Here is a 19409-nt window from a genome sequence, read left to right as displayed (position 1 = left end):
TGAGTATTTGGGATCTTTTTTATTTTTATACACATGACAAGATTTTACACCAAGAATAGTCAGTTAAATAGTACAAATTTACATTCATGAGGAATGTTAAAAAAAAAAATTCAACTAAAAAACCCACTTCTTTCTGTGACCCACAATCCCAACATTTTACAGTGCAGGGGAGAAGGGGGCTGCGGGGAGCATCCAAAACAAGTCTCTCTCGAAAGAAATGACTTAAATTTCACATTCCCTCTCCACACAGGTTCCAAATGGTGAGAGTATAATTTATAATTCATCTTTTTCAGCTGTAGATTTCTGTGAAAACAAAAATCAGAAGGTAGTAAAAACCAGCAGAAAAAATCTTAGCTCACAGTTTTATGTGTGGAAAAAGACAACTGAAACGGGCCCAGCGTTGTTCCATTATTTCAGCTGAAGGCTAGAACCTCAACCTGTTAATCTGCAAAATAACTTAGAACCTGATAAGATCAATAGCCCCTGAACACAAATAATCAAGAGCTTAAAATGGCCTACTGCGGCTACATAAGGCGGAAGCAACTAAGGAAAAATCTGTTTAACGCTATCATAAGAATGGATGGCTAAAACAAAAGGAGTGGGGAGATGAAAACATACATTTCATTTAGAGGAAAAGAAAAGGAGTTGCTGTACCTTCTGAGTTTGATACTAGAGGCCTATTTTTTTTGGCGGATTTCCTGAAGCCTAGCTTCTGGAAGCTATGCAGTCCTAACGCCAGAACTAAAAATAAGTTTGCCTAATTCTGCAAGAACTAAAACACAAGCCCCATTCTCGACTTGTTTTACCTTTACTGTTTCTTGTTCTTCGTCGTCTGTTCCTGCATCCATTTCTTCTTCATCGTCCTGCTCTGTGTCTTCTGTGGTGTCCTCGGTTGTCTCTTCGGGTTCTTCTTCTGGTTCTTCTTCCACCTAAGGGCAATATTTATCAGCTCACTCATGGCTCCCATACCTTGGGTCTATTTTCACTTTGTTCATTAAGTGTATAACATCATAATTAACTTCACCCCTGTTTTATCCAGAACTGCAGAGTGAATCTGCTAACTAGAGTTAACAGTTATGCTAACAAAGGGAGACAGATTTAAAAACAAAGGATCTAAAAGGGGAATTTATTAATTCTAGCAGTGTTTAACACTGGGGATTCAGACATTTCATAAATTATTTCAAACCTTTGCATCAGGGTCAATGTTTAAACTGAGGCGAAGCATTCTTTCTATTCGATCTCCATATGCTTTAGTGTCTGGTAGCAGATAGCCTGATCTCAGCGTTGCTGTCTCAAACAAAACCACAGCAAGATCCGATACCGTTTTGTCATCTTCATCTTCCTGAGATGGAAGAAGAGACGTCTGATTAACATTAAAAGGTACAAAGTATTCCAAGTAAAAGATGAAAGAGCATGGCTGCATATTACCTTAACTCGTCGAAGCATGTCTTTGATCAGGGGATGTCTGGGATTAATTTCAAATGTTTTCTTTTGGCTGGCATAGTAACTGGAAAGGGGTAAAAATGAACGTGAGAAACATCAAATTTCAGGATCCGTACATTCCCCATGTTCTATAAATTTTTAAAATCACAAAGAACTCTTGGAAAAACAAGATTTATTTATATCGTAACATGCTGTTTTATTTTTTATTTTTATTTTTTTCATGCTTTGCCTTTTAAATAGGGATGGGCAAGGTGCGATGGAAGAGTGCAATGTAGAGAACTTATTTACTAATGCATCTTAAGTGCCTCGAACTTTGTGGAGTGATGAATGGATTTAATGTTGTCTTCATTCCCCCCTAATTTATTCTCCCTTCCTTCACTGCAGCTCAGTCTGTGAGTTTGGAAACATCTAGGCAGCTCTGCCTGCTGGTCAGTTACTACCTTCCCCATGATGCTTCACCAATATGGTTCCAGGACAAATTGTTTTCTTTTATCAGAGCTCAGTTCTCAATGCATTCTAAATATACTTTTCCTAACCTTTAGTTTTCTGCTCTCAATTGGGACTCTTCTCCCTCCTATAGATGAGAAGAGGGAGAAACTACATCCTATCCTGGGATACCTATGATATATACAGGTTTAGAAGATTAGGACTTGATCTGTTATCCTGACTGGTATGAACCTCAGTAAGACGACAGTGATGTCTACTTAGAATCACAGTGTACAGACACAGTAGGTGCTGGTTTTGTTGAATGGAAGGTAACTTCCAGTTAATAAATGAAAAATAAATGGACATTTATATAATGGCTACTATACGGTTTCTTTCTTTTTTTTTTTTTTAATTTTATTTATTTATTCATGAGAGACACAGAGGCAGAGACACAGGCAGAGGGAGAAGCAGACCCCACGCAGGGAGCCCGACATGGGACTCGATCCTGGGTCTCCAAGATCATGCCCTGGGCCGAAGGCAGCGCTAAAGCACTCGCTGAGCCATCTGGGCTGCCCTACTATACTGTTTCAATGGGATATAAGCAAAACCCTGTTTTCCACCTGAATTTTATAATCTCTAAAATCTTCAGGGAGGCAAGACATATAAAAACAAGATGCCATTTAGCATTTTACAGTGGAAACCTTTTATGTTGGTGAATCTTGCTAAATATGAAATACACTATGCAAATATGCAAAAAAAATATAAACAGTTTTGGAATTGTGACAACAGAGACTACATTTGTAGTAGAATCCTAAGCTAGGCCTTGGGGAAACATAGGACCATCAGAAGGCAATAAATAGAAGACATTCCAGGTGGGAGAAGGGAGAATGAAAGTAGGGAAGACTGTTTTCAAGACTGTTGCTGTGACATTAAAATATAAATTTGACATATGTATTTCTTGGGGAAAAAGAAAAAAAGGGTACTGAAGGCTTTGTGTAGCTATAGTACTTAGCCCATTAGGTCATAAACTTGTTAATTCGTGGGTCCTTTCCCCTTTATTTTGTAGGGTATACTAATTGGGGAAGGGGAGTGGCAGTTTAAAAGGACTGAACTCATTTGACAAACGTCACTGTTGTTAACCTCATCTGTAACTATTTATTAATATCTAAAGATGTCAAAGCTGCCCAAAGGCCAGGCCAAGCATATATATGCAAAATATATGCAAAAATAACAGTGTATGTCACAGATTAAGAAAATTCCCATTTGTGTATATAAAAATACTGTAAATAAATCAGGAGCCCAACACCTCTCCTTTATCAGTCTAATGTCAGAGGAATCCCTTTGAAAACCTGTCTCATCTAATATATAGCGGTAGGGGTGTTAACACACATTAGCTCTTTCTATAGATGCTGACATCCATTTGTAAAGGAAGGCGGGACCAGAACTAACACCTCATCAGGGACCTTCCCAAGGATGCTTACTTTGTAGAGATGTCTTTGCCCGTCTGGTATGCTTGAGCTTTCATGATTCTCTCCATGTTGCCAGACCATCCATACTGGCTGGCCACCAGAGCACACGGAGACTCTGTCAAACGCTGAGATACCACGGCCTTTTCAATCTTAGGAGAAGAAACCAAAAGTTAAATACGTGTAAATACCAATAGTTAAGGTCATTCAATAACTAAGGATTCGTCATGTAAGATCATAAACAGAGGCAGGTCATAAAAATACCTCTGATTCAGATTCAGAAGACTCTAGTCATTTAATAATATGAATTTTTCAGTCAAAAATAAACACTTTTTAAACTCATCTAAGACCAATTCAACCAGAAGAAATTTAAACTACAGAAAACTTTCAGTGACAAAGAAACCCAGGCAGTATCCACATACAGAATTACTTTTATCTTTTTAATTATTTGTATTTTATAAATTTTCTTTTAAAGTAGAGGCGCCCGGGTGGCTCAGTGAGTTAAGCTTCTGCTCTTGATTTTGGCTCAGGTCATGATCTCAGGGTCCTGAGATTGAGCCCTATGTCTGGCTCAACGCTCAGTGTGGTGTCTGCTTGAGATTCTCTCACCGTGCTCCTCTCCTTGCTCATACTCCTTCTCTCTAAAAAAAGCGCAGGCTCCAATACCCAACAAGGGGTTCGAACTCACAACCCCGAGATCAAGAGCCACATGTCCTACCAACTGAGCCAGCAGGTGCTCTTGTCGTTTATAAACTAACTAACTTCATTCTCCCAAAAATTTAACTTACACTATTAAACAATGTTCTGTACAGCTTTTAATGATTACAACGTAACCGGATGCAAAGTTTAATTTGTTGACACACAATTTTTTAAAAAAGAAAATGCAAATACTAAAATTTCACAAGTTCTAATTTCCAGAATACCTTGTCCTTGAGAGCTTTATCTTTCATCCAGTTGAGCAGAGGCTCAAATTCTTTCTCAATCGCTTCACGACTCTCCTTTGTTTTCTCACTTTCATCAAATTTCACACCTTCTTTGGCAACATTCTGGAACCTTTTCCCATCAAACTCAGGAAGAGCCTGAATGCAGTATTCGTCCACAGGTTCGGTGAGATAAATCACTTCATAGCCCTTTTTCAGAAGTCGCTCAACAAATGGAGAAGATTCAGCCTACAAAATTAAGGGAAGTGATAAAGTTTCCAAGTCTACCCTTGGTATATTTGTTCACCCTAGCAGCTACATTTATATAGAACTACTCACCCCACCTTATAGGTAGATAAATAAGAGGTGCAGAGAATATAAATGAATTTCCTGTCAGTGACTGACCAGGCCTCACAATGACTCCAATTCACCATTAGGGTTTGTTTTTCCTCAAGAGTTAGCTACATACCAGGATGCATGACAGCTGGGAGTTCATCTCACCTCTTTTCTGCTAGACCCAGCCATGAAGTAGATTTTGTCTTGCTTCTCCTTCATTCTTTCCACGTATTGGTCTAGACTGGTTATGTCACTTGGATGATGAGATGACTGGAATCTAAGAAGTTTAGCAAGACGTGTTCGATTTGAGTGGTCTTCAATTACACCAAGCTTGATGTTGGTACCAAATTCTTTCCAAAAAGTATCATTGTACTTCTCATCAGCAATCTTCTTGATCATGTCCAGAGTTTTACGGACAAGCTTCTTTCTAATCACCTAAATAAAATAAAAGAATAACTCATTAGAAACATCACCTCAAACTTTTGAGAACCTACCATATGTAAGACAGCAGGGGAATAGTGGGGAAAGATACAAAGATGAGGCATCATCACTGCCATTAATCAGGAAGCAGGAAATGGTGAGCAATCCTATGCAGACTGAGCAGAAATTAAGTTGTCAGTAGAAATAGTCATATGACTGCTTTTACATTTATATTCTATCTTTAGAACAGACAGTGTAGGTTTATATGCATATTTACAATTCTTTCAACTTTTCTATAGCTCTGAAACTTTAATAATAATATGCCAGGGGAAAAAAATCAGATGCTTAGGATTTAATAATAATTCTAGAGTAAAATTAACTTTTTCAACTAAAGAGCCACAGATACATCTCAAACTCTGGTGACTCCACTAATGGAGCCTGTCCTCTGAAGCCCAATCAAAGGGCAGAGCAGCCAGTCTCTTCCCAGGGACACTCACCTTAAGCAGTTTATGTTGCTGAAGAGTTTCCCGGGAAACATTCAAGGGGAGATCATCTGAGTCCACCTTCGACAGCAAAACAAAGTTCAGTAAGCAATAAAACACTGGGAAAAACCAAACCAACAAACTAAGAAAAAAACAAACAAACAAACACAAACTTCTGTTCATTTTTAATGCTCCCTCATTATTTTTAGATACTTACAACACCCTTGACAAAGTTAAGGTACTTGGGCATCATATCATGGAAGTCATCTGTGATGAATACTCTGCGCACGTAAAGCTAATCAGAGACCAAAAAAAGTCATTATCTGGAAATTACACTTTTGAATTCTAAACTCAGTTTTTACAACTTAAAAACTTGCCTTAATGTAATCACTCTTCTTAGATCCATATTCATCAAACAGACCACGTGGAGCAGATGTAGGTACAAATAAAATTGATTTGAAGGTGACTTCCCCTTCAGCAGTAAAGTGGATATAAGCCATGGGGTCATCACTTTCCTAGGGAAAGTTGGCATTTAGTCATTCAAAGGTACCGGAAAAAGGCAGTGCAAAGGCTGATTTATTACATGGTACACATTCAGTTTAGCATTGAATTAATAACAACAAAAAAAGCTTCCTTACCAACAAAAGGGAAGTAAGGGAATAGAGGGAAGAAGAAATGATTAAGACTGCTATTCTAACTGGCTAGCCATGGTTGGTTTTGCTGATGATCATTCCATATCCTAAACTCAGGGAAGAATGGATGAGTCTAGGTTCCACATGTGTGAGAGAATAAGGTAGGAAAATCACCATCCTGCCTGAATGACAATACAATATACGACACTTCATGAGTATACTGTTCAACACAAAAAGTTCTCAGGAACAGATTTTTTCCAATGGGATATGGACTTCAGCAGTGGCTATAAAGAGGTAGGGTAAATAAATCACAGAAATTCCCTAGATCTGCATTATCCATTACCGTACCTACATGTGGGTACCAAGCACTTAAAATGTGACTATTCTGAATTGAGATGTATGGGTAAGCATAAAAATACACAACTAGACTTTGAAGATACAGAAAGAAAAGAAAAAAGCAAAATGTATTACTCATTTTTAAAATGATTACATGTTGAAGTAATATTTTGGCTATCTTGGGTTAAATAAAATATATTAAAAACTACACCTATTTCAACTTTTAAAAATGTAGCTTCTAAAAACCCTAGAATCATATATGTAGCTCACATTACATTTCTAATACAGCTGTCCTAGATGAAAATATGTTATACCTGTATACACTAAGACTATAGTTCAAAAAAAAAAAAAAAGACTATAGTTCATGGGAATAAAAGTGGAGACAAGACCAAGGGGAAAGTTTGAGGAGGTAAAACTTAAGGGATAGTTGGATGTTAACATGAAAAAATAAAGAAGGTTAAGAAACAAAACAATTGATGGAATAAAGATTAAAGAAACATAACCATACAAGTTTTATCTAGCCATGCTAGCTAAGCCTACTAAAATATTCTATTTTGCACCAAATGATGTATGGGGAAATATTAACTTGAAACAATCTTAATCAATACTAGTTTTGGATTCTACAGTTAAAACAAAGGATCAGTGAAAGGAAATAACTTTAAGAAAAGGTTAAGGAAACACAGATTTAGTAATCATTCTTAAGCATATGACCTCACAATAAATGCTTGAGGTTGTAAATAGGCTCTTTGAAGGTTATGTTAAAAGCCACATGAGAAAACAAACATAAAGCAGAATCAGACCTATAAATACAGAAAACTGATGGTTGCCAGAGGAGAATAGGGAATGGACAAAACAGGTGAAGGGAGTGGAGATACAGGCTTCTAGCTGTGGAATCAGTAAGTCATGGTACTAAACCTCATAGCATAGGGAATAATCAGTGGCGTTGTAATAACGTTGTATGGTGACAGATGGTAGCTACACTGGTGGGGAGCATAGGCGAATGTATACAGTACTGAATCACTGTCATATATTTGAAACTAATGTAACACTATATGCTGATTTTCAAATAAGAAAGTTAAAAAAATTAAAGGCATTCATTCTTGAATGGAAAAAAGCCCCAATTACATTAAAAACCCTTTAATACAAGATATTATGTTTTATGGAAATCACCTACCTATGTAGGTAGTTGTTAATCTTTTTTTAGATTGTCAGTTCCAGCCCCTTTGGCAATATGGTGAAGCCTACAGATTCCTTCTCAGAGTAAATTTTTAAAATACATATGTAATATTAAACCGCAAGATTAAAAAGGAGACCAATTATGTTGAAATAGTTGTAAAACAACCTAAAAACATTTTTGATTTAGTAATGTTCACCACATGATTTTCAAATAATATTTACCTTTGAAAATGATTTGTAGAAAGCTTTGTATTCGTCATCTTCTACTTCTTTTGATGGTCTCTGCCATATTGGTTTGATGTCATTCATAAGCTCCCAATCCCAGACAGTTTTCTCAACCTAAAGTTATAGTACATTAGTCAGCCCCAGCGCTCACCAGCAGTACGTACTACTAGTGGAAATCATAACTTTAGGGTAGTTCAAATGAATGTGGGAAACACTAAAGGACACTTCTAATCTACTATGGCTCCTGCTGCTGGGACCAAAAATCTGCAAGTATTTCAACATTTAAGACTGATCTATAATGCAAAGAAGGCAGCTGGTTATCACTATAACAGATTGATACCAATCAAAGGTTTCTTCCATTGTCAACTAGCTAAAACGTTATTTCTTGAAAATATTTATTTTGAGGTTAGGAAGATATACACCTATTAATTATTCCTACTTCATGACCTACAGCAATCTAACATCTTACAATGAATATTCCTCAAACCTACCACCATTACTTCCGTCTACTCTGCTACCTTAACAGGGCAGAGAGCTAATTTTATGGTTAATATCTAAACGACAAAAAAAAAAAAATGTAGAAAGATATTTAGGATCTTAAAATTCAGAATATGATAAACCACTAGTCCTGGGCAACATATAGAACCCAGAAAACTGCACAAAAATGATCTGTGTTTGTCCTTTAAAACTTCCCACAGGCAGAAAACACACACAACAGCAAATAAAATAGTCCTTACTTATATAAATTAGGCCTATGGACTTACCATCTGAAGAAAAAAAGACTTTGAAGAATTAAAACTTAACTGACTGGTCTGCACACTTCGGGTTGTTTTCTAGGACATGTCTAAACAACATTTTAGTGTGGAGATGAATCATACTTACTTTTTTGGTTTTTGGTTTTTTTTCCTCCTCTTCTTCTTCCACTGCAGCTTCATCATCAGAATCTTCTTTTTCTTCTTTTGCTGCTTCTTCTTCTTCCATGGGCTCCTCAACAGTTTCAGTCTGTTGAAGTAGAATTACAGTTAAGTTATTTTATTTAATAATTCTGATTTCAGGGGCAGCCCTGGTGGTTTAGCGGTTTAGCGCCGCCTTCAGCCTGGGGCCTGATCCTGGAGACCCGGGATCGAGTCCCACATCAGGCTCCCTGCATGGAGCCCGCTTCTCCCTCTGCCTGTGTCTCTCTCTCTCTCTCTCTGTGTCTCTCATGAATAAATAAATTCTTAAAAAAAAAATTCTGATTTCATCAGAGAAATCAGAGAATATGAAACACAATTACAGCTCAAAAACATAGGTCTTCAGTAAGAAAACCCTGGGTATCCTGCACTGAAAAACCACACTGAACCTTTGTTCTTTAAGTGTTAAATACTGAAATATGTGCCCATGTAATACATATAAATTTAATATAGATTTACCTTGCTGCTCCACACATAAATAGGGAAGTTTATAAACTGTGAATATTTCTTGACGAGATTTTTAATTGTGTCCAATTCAAGGTAATCAGATGCTTCTTCTTTTAAAACAAGTCTGCAAGGAAAACAGACATTTATAGAAAGACATACTTGGTTTAAAAGATTCGATTATAAATTCATCTAAATACCTTCCTGACAAAACTAATGGCCAGCAGTTCAGTGTAATCCAAGATGGCCCATTTTTCATGTTAAAAACTCTTACCACCAATGACAGTTTGTGAGCTAAATATACCAAATATGAGTAGAGTAGAGGAAGAATTGTCCTTGTATTCCTCAAGTGGAAAATATCCTTAGTTCCAAGTAAACAGTGCAAATGTTCCGATCTTCTTCTGAATATATTGGTTTTTTGGTTTTGTTTAGTTTTTTCATTTGAAGAACTGAAATGTTACATTAGCTCAAGGGCACTGAAACATTCTGGAGAAAAATAGGATGACACACACTCTGATAGTTACTCTAGAAATCAAATGATCATCACAGATGGTGAACCCAGGGGCGCCTGGCTGACTCGGTTGGAAGAGCATGTAACTCTTGATCCCATGGTTGTGAGTTCCAGTTCCATATTGGGTGTAGAGAGAATTTAAAAACAAAACTTCAAAAAAGTCTCTCCTATAGATAGCGAATCCTTAATAAAAACACGTTCCTTAAAAAAGCTAGAAAATTAATCTTACTGTTCATATCCCCACTGTCCAAAACAGTAGTCACATTTTATTTGTTTAAATAAAATCTAAGAGTTCTTTAGTTGTACTGCAATATTCCAGGTATTCAATAGACAAATATGGCTAGTAGCTGCCATACTGGATAGTGCAGAGATAGAATATTTCCAGAGTTCTACTGGATAGCACTGGCTTAGATAATTCTAATACTGAAAACTGCAGCACTGTTTCCTCTTCTTCCTTACTGGCCTTTTTGCAAACTCCTCCTCTACTCACCAAAAATAACACACCATAACACACCCTCAAACACACATTGGGGAGACTGCCTCTTGATGTCTGTGCTCCCAACAAGTAAATATGGCCAATGTTGTATCATGGGTCCCTTCCTGCTCCTGAAAGCTTACCCATGGGCAGATAGCACAGCCTAATGAAGTGGCCAAGTCTCTGGTTTCAGAACATGTATCTTGGTGATGTGGGGGTTGGAGGCAAGTTCAGTTGTGCATCCAAGTTGAAGCCGATGGCTACACCTTAGAGGTATTTGACACGTGACAGATCCTATTATCCAAAGGCTTAAAATATTTACTGGCTGGCCCTTAGAAAAAGTCAGCTGACTCCTGATCCAGACTAAGAACATAGATTTGAGAACCCTGAGCAAGAACTGGAGGCTGAATCCATCGTGGTAGGAAGATTGCATAAGGAATATAAAAATAATGAGAAAGGGCGGAAAAGTTACCTCTGAAAGAGATACTGTCAATATTTAGCAACAAACAAAAAGATATGTAGCATCATGGAAACTAGGTACTAATAAGTGGATAGTCTTAAGTAGCTAGCAAATTCTGTAGGAAACACAAGAGAAAAAGTAAGAAAAAAAAAAAAAGACTATTGCTGGGAGCAACGCCAATTAAAAAACCCTGAATCCACTGGACTCAGCAGTAAGATTACTGGTGACTTATTTCAATGGAAAGGTGGTGGATAAAGTCACAAATGCCTGATAGAAGAGGGTGCAGCAACACCTGTCCCTCTTCTGTCCAAACTGAGACTTGAACATGTCTATGTTTCAATGGGAAAGAGGGAGTACATGAGAAAGGCTGACTTTAAAAGATGGCATTGAAATTAATTTGTGATTAGCCTCTGAGGTAGGAGAAGGCAGGCAGCAGATCAGAAGTAGTGATCAGCTTTAGGAAAAGATGTAGAACATCTCTCTCACAGGAGGAAGAACAGAAATAAATGTATTAACACTTACTGGATGCTTAATTTCATGATCTAATTGAATCTTCTCAAAATCTCTCCTAAGGGTACAGAAGGGGCTTAATTTAGTGGGAATAGAAGGAGGTAGGAACTAAATTGTTTGATGGCTTCTATTTTATTTGTCAAATATATGAAATTACATACACATATGCACAAGTCACACATATGGTGAGGTCAAGTTCTTGTGTTCCTTTTCCTTCGGCCATTCTAGACTGTCAGTTCCTTAAATGGGCCTCCTGCATTTGGAACTTCCAGCACACTGTGCTTGCTGCCTAGAATATCTGAACCTCACTTACCACAATTTTAGAAAATCCTGATAAGGGAAGTGTCCTCTAGTTTCCTTTCTGGCATTTGCCAGTCTGAGGTTATTTCACATTTTTGTTCTTTACTAGAATGAACCACATGGAAGCAGCAACTGCATTGGTCTTATTCTCCACTGGAGTCCTAAACGCTAGCATCTAATAGGCACTCAAGTGATTATCTGCTGAATAAATGCTGGGGTAGAAGGACTTGAACATAGAAAAATGCTAATTTTGCTCAGGGAGAGCAGTTTTAAGGTTTCACTTATCAGCCAGCTATGCTACCTGCTTGAAGCTGTCCTGATTACCCTTATTCACTCTTATAAATATCTGCCAGTCAAGTGTTAGGCTCTGGGAATGGAACAGTCAAGCAAAGGTTTGCTTCCATGAGCTTCCATCTAGATAATCCCATCTGTTCCTCAGCACCCTAAGCTATCAGCCCTCTTGGAATGCAGTTTTCTATCTCTTTGTAGTTGAGAGATGAGATTTACCTACGCTCCTTTAGCACCTAACAGAGCACTGTAGCATAACAACTAGTGAAGCCTCCTACTGAGAGCAGGAGGTAGGACTGTGAATAATGATGGTAGAGAAAGGTAAACGATATATGCTTTCTTATGTTAAATTAATACTTAAAAAATTCTTATGTTGAAAAAACTGAATTAAAAAAAAAAAAAAGTTGAGGCTGTAGGCACATTTTCACCTGGCAGGAAGGAGAGAGCCAAATGACCTCTGAAATGAGATTTCTTTGATGTGGTCTACAGCTGGTAGCTTCAGAGAGCTCAATATTTACTTGTCATTTTGTGAGTACTAAACAAATTAGAGTATCTTGTTATATTTGCTGGTTTAAAAAAAAAAAAAAAAAAAAAAAAAAAAAGCTGTTCTGTCTACTTCACAGAGCTAAAAACACCAAGATACTGGGCTTAAGATCTACCTCTACTATATAGTTACTGGCTTAAAGCAAATTCCAATTTGAATTCAACAATTTGCAACCATCCTCAAAGGAGACATCATGTACTAAAGAACTTTTATTAACTTTCTTCAAGCTCTTTATTTGTACCTGTTCTCTCCAACCTGTCCCTAACACCAGCTCCTACCACAGTTGAGTATTTTCAACTGTCACCCAGAGTTTCCTCTCATCTAGTCCTGCCATCCTCCATATCATTTTCAGAAAACCTTAAAAAAGCTAATCAAAAGTTCTATCATTAACTGCCACCAACTGAGAGGAATTTCTTTAATCCTGTGAAAAAGATGTGCCTCTATGCCTTTATATCCACCATGCTCCACAGATCTGACATTTCTTTCCCAAGTCTTGCTTCCCTGGAAATTCTGAATCAACCCACTTCTGTGAAGCCTCCAATCTGCCTTCTTCCCTAGGAGAGCTAACCCTTCCGACCTTTTGCCCTCGATGGATAGCAGCCACTATAACTCTGTGTCTGGCCCTTAAGGAGGTCTCATAAATATTTCCTTGAGTAATGAAAACAGGTCCATTTCCTCATTTTGTAGGCAAGGAACGAAGGCCCAGAATAAGCGGTTTGCTCGGAGTCAAGGTCCTTGCTAGGACAATTAATTCTTATTAGGAAGCAGTAATACTCACGTAATTGTTGTTCCCCGTCCGAGGGTGTTCCCTCGTGGGTCAGCAATTACAGAGAACTCATTGGAGTCAGATTCCCAGATATGCTGGGTATCGTTGTTGTGTTTTGATGTGACAATAACCTTGTCTGCGACAAGGAAGGCAGAATAGAAACCGACACCAAACTGCCCAATCAGTTCAGAAGTTGACTGGCCATCCTCTTGTGCCTCAGTCATTTTGTTTAAAAACTCGCTTGTTCCAGATTTGGCTATGGTACCAAGGTTTTTAACCAACTCTTCCCGGGTCATTCCCACACCAGTGTCTGTGACATGTAGCAGATTCTTCTCCTTGTCACACTGAAAGCAAGACGAGAACAGGATAGTTTTATTTGCTTAATACTCATGGTATGCCAAGTAACTACTGAGCTATATATTCAGAAACTACCAGCTTTGTGCCACATTGGGTTAATTTTCTTCCATATAGTGTTTTATGGACTTTTCAGAAAATGTGCACCTTATATAAGCATCTTACTTTATAGAGGATAACCTTAAGTTCACTGTATTTGAGAAAGTATCAATATAAAGACGACAGAGATTGGTCTGAATGTCAAAGGGAGAGACAGACCTAAACAAAACAAGTTATTTTTGAAGAAAAAAAAATTTATATTATGCCTATTTCTTTCACAGAAAATAAAAGGTCAAAACTTGAATGACTTCTCTTTATGGAATCTGTGGTGATCAATGTTCTTCATTAAATATTACCAGCTCTCAAAAAAAAAAATATATTACCAGCTCTCTGTCATCTGGAAACATAGTAGGACTATGCTTTCTTCATTTTTGGTTAAGGTCCTGTGACTGGTTCTGGCCAATGAGCTGCAAGTGGGAGTCAGGAATGTAGCTTTCAGCCTAGAGCCTTTAAAAGATGGGAGACCCTCTGAGCTCTCTATACCATGGCAACAAGCTACACTCTAAATGGCTGCTACTCAATCAGCCTGTGTCCTCTGGGAGTGAGGATGATGCAAAGCAAAAGCCACAGTGTCCTGTGGTTGATGATTTAATCCAGGGACTAGCAAACTTTTTCTGAAGAGCCAGAGGATAAATATTTTAGGCACAAGGGTCATACGGTCTCTGTCACAATTAGTCAAACCAACTGTGTAGCACAAAGGTAGTCATAGCACATAATCAGGCATGGCTATGTTTCAATAAAACTTTATTTATAAAAACAAGTAGGTTGGATTTGGCCCATAGGCCATGTATTTTGCTAAACCCCAATTTAAGTCTCTAGGCTTGGGGGTTACTTGTTATTGCAGCATAACCTGGCCTATCTTGACTGACAGAGATTCCCTATCTCTAAGGATTCTTTTTGCTTTAGAAGGAAAAAAAAAAAAAAACGGTTTTAAGCTTACCTTAATTTTGACAGTTAGTTCCTCATTTCCAGCAAGAGCATTTTCATCAGTCAGTGATATTAACCTTATCTTATCTAAGGCATCAGAAGCATTTGAAATCAGTTCTCTCAAGAAAATCTAAATGGAAGCCAGATTTAACACACACTTTGATTAGCCTCAAGATATACAAAACATCAAATTTAATGTCAATCTTATTTTAGTTCTCTTCTGTCCTCTGAAAAAGCACTCTTTAAGAAATAAGATTTATGGTAGAGAAGTGGCTTTACTCTCTTGGTAAAAGGAGGTACAGCTCTTAACACACAGGACTGTAGCAACTGTTAAGGAATCCCTGAACTGGTAAGAGTAGTAACATTCTAGTCTCATACATCTTCATATATGTAACATGGCTTAGGTGGTTTGAGTGCCCTCAAAACGGACTATTTAGCAGACCATGAACATATTTGAAGGGGAAAGGACAAAAGGAAAATGTCTAACCACCACCCTGCAATGGGGCAGCAACGTTTTTTTCATACTGGGTATGTAATATGCTAATGGCTATTTACTTGAAATTACTACATAAGTATGTTTATCATGAAGGTAAAAAAGTATGCTATCACACAGAGGCAAAATAATATTATCCTAACCACACATTGCTTACCTCTTTATTTTTATACAATGAATTGATGATAAGTTTCATCATTCTATTCACTTCAGCTTGGAAGGCAAATTTTTCTGATTTTTCTCTAAGTTCTCTTATTTGGGATGCATTTAATCCATCCAACTGAATAGCTTCTTCCTCTCTAAGAAAATAAAGTTAATAAACAAATATGGCATTGCTTAGTTGGTTCCCTCCAAAATCATAGAATCTGTAATGAAAGCAGTGATCTCATAAGATTGCCTCAAGGGTTAAAAGGGTAAAATAAAAAAATATAAAATATTACTAATACTCTATTTCTAGCCACAGTAAAATTTTACCACCTTCACACTGAGTTGTAAAACTCAGTTTTTAAAACTGTCAGAAAAATAAACTTGACTTTCCTCTACTAAAAATAAAAAGTAAAGTCATACTTATTTATATGTTCCCTTACATTTGGGCTCTTTGCCTAGGAAGCTTTGACCTCTAGTTGTCTATAAAATTGTCTAAGTCCTATCCTAAGCAGCCAAATTTGAAAACATTGCTCAAGTAAGAGAAATCTTTTTAAAAATTACTCAGTTTAAATTACTGGGTTAATTTAAAATTACTAAGCACCTCGATGGTTCAATGAGTAAACAGGTGACTCTTGATCTGGGGGGTCATGAGTTCAAGCGCCACATCAGAGGCAGAGATTACTTAAAATTTACTAAGTTTACACACTTCCTGAATATAAAACCAATCAGTTTTCCGGACATAAGACAACCCGTATTCTGCAATCTAGTCATCCAAATAGGTTTAGAAAGAAATTCATTCCATTCTGACCACTCATTCCTAGGTGGGCAAGTTAGGAGATATTTAGGGATGAACATGCCTCATAGTCCTAACATTTTCTATGACCATTTTTTAGGTCTCTAAATTTGGGGTGTTACGCATCACCTGGACCTTTGATGAAAGGGTAGAGAGCTACTATATCCCAGCGTTCCTAAGGGCTAACCCATATAGTTTCAAAAGAACACAAACCTCTGCACTACTTCATCATCTGTCCTGGAGCCTTCTCTACTTTTACCCAGATCCTCTTCCACTGTACCATCCACATCGACTTCATCGTCAGCTCGGACTGACCCTGGAAGATTTTAACACCAGAAAACTCTTAAACCACCGCTGCTTCGTGTACTTCTCAGAGGAAACACGATCACACAGAGCAAGAGTAGGGGTTGCAAAATTCAGGTGAATATGGGATGTGGGATCGGGAAGAATGGATCCAGCAGTTTAAGCACCCAAGGTAAACCCAACTTGGTATATTTATTGAAGTTCAGACACGGGGTCCTCCAGCAGATTCTGAATAGGGAGGCTGCCATCACGCCTGCGGAGTGGCCTCGGGTGCTCCATAAAGTTGAGCAGGCCTGACACCGGGTCCCTTCTACACGCACACGTGTTGCGCGCAGGCCGAGCATGGCCTCCCAACTGACCCTGCCAAGACAGACCTTCAACATCGCAGGTCAGAATACAAACAGAATTTGTGCAACCACTGGCGAGAGGAACTGAAATCGGGCCTAACTGAGCGAGGGACGAGAAGTAGCGAGACTCGGAGATGTCAGGAAGCCCGAGCACAAGTGAGGCAAGCACGCAGACACTGCCTTTCTTGGGGCTCAGGGCCCCACACTGCCCGGTCCCGCACCTACGAGAGGCGGGATGCGGGCTCCTCGGCTCCAGGGCTGGAGACTCCCGCGTCTGACAAAAGTCCTTCGGGATGCGCAGCCGCCACGTTCCCGGGGGACCCTAAGCCGAGCGGCGCCCCACCCCAACTTGGTCGAGACCTCTGGGCACAACTACTAGATCTGTAAGGGATTTAAACGTTCTCGTTCTTCCTTCCCACAGGAGGAGGAAAGTGCGCCAACTCCCTTGAGCCTCTTTCGAGGAAAGGCGATGGACTCCCCTCGGCCCAACGGAGGCCCCGGAACCTCCCTCCCGGGCTCAACGCCCCCAGAACCTTCGAGAAGAGGCCGCGAGGGAGGAGGGGGGGCGTCCGGGGCTGCCCGCTCCTCCCGGATCACTCACCGAAGGTCAGCAGGACGCAGCAGAGGCCCAGCACCCACAGGGCCCTCATGGCGCGCGGCCGGTGGGAGTCTCACGTCCTTTTTGATAGTAGGAGCCGCCTCCACCCCCCACCCCGGGGATCAGACGCTCAGACCACAAGCCGCGCGGTCCGCCCACTACCCCCCAAACAGGCCGGGCCGCTTTTCACCCCAGCCTCGCGCGGGAGGGGGACGGGAAACACGAACCCGCCAATGGGGCCGCACCACGCACCCCCTGCACCCAATGGGGACTCGAGGGGGGGGCCGCAGTGCGCCAATCGGAGCCGTCCAGGTGCGGTGCCTGGTGCCCGAAGCGTGGCTCCCCCCGATTGGTCAGCCGTGGCCCCCCTTCTCCAATCAGAGGGCTCCGCGGGCCCTCTCACGCGGGACCGCCCCTTTGCCTGGGAAGCTCGGGCCTCTCAGGGAAACGGCCCAATGAACGTCAGCACAGAACGCAACCCTCGTTTTGGAGAGGGCGCAGAGGAACCACTTCCGGGTTCTTGAGCGCGTTTATTCCGTGACCAGGGGAAACGGTAGTCATGGCAACGGTTCTTCTCCTGCCCAGTCTCCGCGCTGGGTCTCGTTGCGAATGATTCCTGCGCGCCTTTCCGAGTTCAGCCTTCTTTTTGGTGGTGCATCCCGGAGAAGAGAAACACGTGAGACGTGGAAAATCTCCGGAGTACTTTTTAGGTGGATGTGGTAAGGAACTACAGTTCCCGGCATGCAACGTACTAGGGGGGGGGGCTAAACTCTGTTGAATGCTGGGAGTCGTAGTCTTGGGCCTGTGGGCCCGCTGCGCGGTGTAACCGTCCCGCATTTCCCAACGTGTCTCTGCGGGAATTTTAGAATTTACGTGTGATTGTAGTAGAGGTCTGTATTTATTCCAGGGCTCTCCCGTGTGCACAGCGTGTACAAATAGGCCTGGAAGATCCGACACCGGCCACGGCCGCCCTGCGCTCGGGAGTCGGCCTCTCGGAGGCTGGGCTCCGCCTCCCGCTGGTAAATCCGACGCTGGCTTCCGGCCGCCGGAGCTCTGGCTGCCTCTCGGCGTGCAGGGCCGGAACCTGCGGCCTCCCTGGTCCGGTTTGCAGGAGAGGATGGCGGAGCGGCGGCTGCTTCTCCATCTTCTCCTCCTCCTCCTCCTCTTCCTCCTCCTCCTTCTCCTTCCTTTGAGGAAGTTGGAGAGCTGCCCTAGAATCCCTGTCAGGTGGAGAGCGTGTTCGTGAAGTTCTGTCTAGCACAGAAAAGGAGAAAAAAGTACTCGTTTGCGCGGTGCAGGAGGATACACCTGCAGATATTTGAAAGCAAAACCTGTAGGGCTGCAAACGAGAGCCTGTGCGGCTTTGTAACTTCGTAGAAATACCCGCTCGGCGTTTAGAAAGACAAAGGGCCAGGTGTCTTCCGGTGAGGGAAGTCCCTCACCCTGAGCCTGCGCCTTTGGAAATATTTTCTGTGTCTCTTGAACCTAAGTCTTCACGTACTCTCCCCCCACCGCAGCTCTGACCTTGTTTCCAACAAGACACTCCCTTCCTTCCTTGTTGCTTCCTCCAGGAAAATGGAACTTTGAATGTGTTTTCAGGTCTTCGGGTTCCTGAAAACAAGCTTTTCAGGGACAGGCTATCGTCATCTTTTCGCAACTTCCCCTATTTAGGCTTGCCAATCTTAATTCTGTGGTTGGTGTTTACACATTGTGGTGGTGACTTATTTACATCTGCCCAAATTACCAACATTTGTTACTAGTAAGCAAAGGGTTCCTTACAAAGCTTTCTCTCTTTTTCTTTCTTTTTTTTAAATCCTTTTGTGCTTATATTCTTTTTTCTATTTAAGAGTATACTAGGGTGAGAATTGTATTCAAAAATCTCAGATAATTGCGTTTTTGTATGTATTAACTCCTGTTTATTTTTTGCTTTTAGAAAAGATGAGTTCTTTCACTTTTCTGCATTTCACAACTCAACTTCTTCATCTCTTTCTCTAGCTCTGGACAAGTAAGCAACCAGTTCTGAAACTGTAAATTCCATTTTAAGGGGTCAGTGGTGGCTAGTTTGTGTTGCACCTGGAGGGAAGTGAGAATGAGACATGTCCTCCAAAATAGATCCATTGCTTGTGAGTAGCTGTTTCATCAGATGGTGGTGGGAACTGAGGCAGGCAGGATGCAAGACATGCACTGGCGCTTTGTCTACCCCTTTAAGATGGGATCCCTGTCTTTGGACCCTGT

The 19409-nt window shown here is 40.4% G+C and overlaps 2 protein-coding genes across 2 annotated transcripts in view; one reads left to right on the top strand and one right to left on the bottom strand.

The window, feature by feature from the left end:
- On the bottom strand, positions 1–17321 carry HSP90B1 (heat shock protein 90 beta family member 1). Its single transcript, NM_001003327.2, is given in 18 exon segments — positions 1–303; positions 807–929; positions 1187–1342; positions 1429–1507; positions 3351–3487; positions 4259–4504; positions 4757–5026; positions 5509–5574; positions 5711–5788; positions 5871–6008; positions 7860–7976; positions 8745–8864; positions 9275–9386; positions 13126–13457; positions 14507–14623; positions 15144–15285; positions 16140–16242; positions 17178–17321. Coding segments are annotated over 18 exon segments (2415 nt in total). The 5' UTR covers positions 17227–17321; the 3' UTR covers positions 1–273.
- The window catches only part of LOC102152631 (putative tetratricopeptide repeat protein 41), a 24857-nt gene continuing 22449 nt past the window's right edge, over positions 17002–19409 (top strand). The window contains 1 exon segment of the mRNA XM_038558868.1: positions 17002–17893. The gene's annotated coding sequence lies outside the window, so the exon portion shown is untranslated.

This window comes from Canis lupus, chromosome 15, assembly GCF_011100685.1.
Source record: "Canis lupus familiaris isolate Mischka breed German Shepherd chromosome 15, alternate assembly UU_Cfam_GSD_1.0, whole genome shotgun sequence".
Classification (NCBI taxonomy): Eukaryota; Metazoa; Chordata; class Mammalia; order Carnivora; family Canidae; genus Canis; species Canis lupus.
Note: the sequence above shows the minus strand (reverse complement) of the source record. Positions and strands in the feature narration are given on the sequence as shown.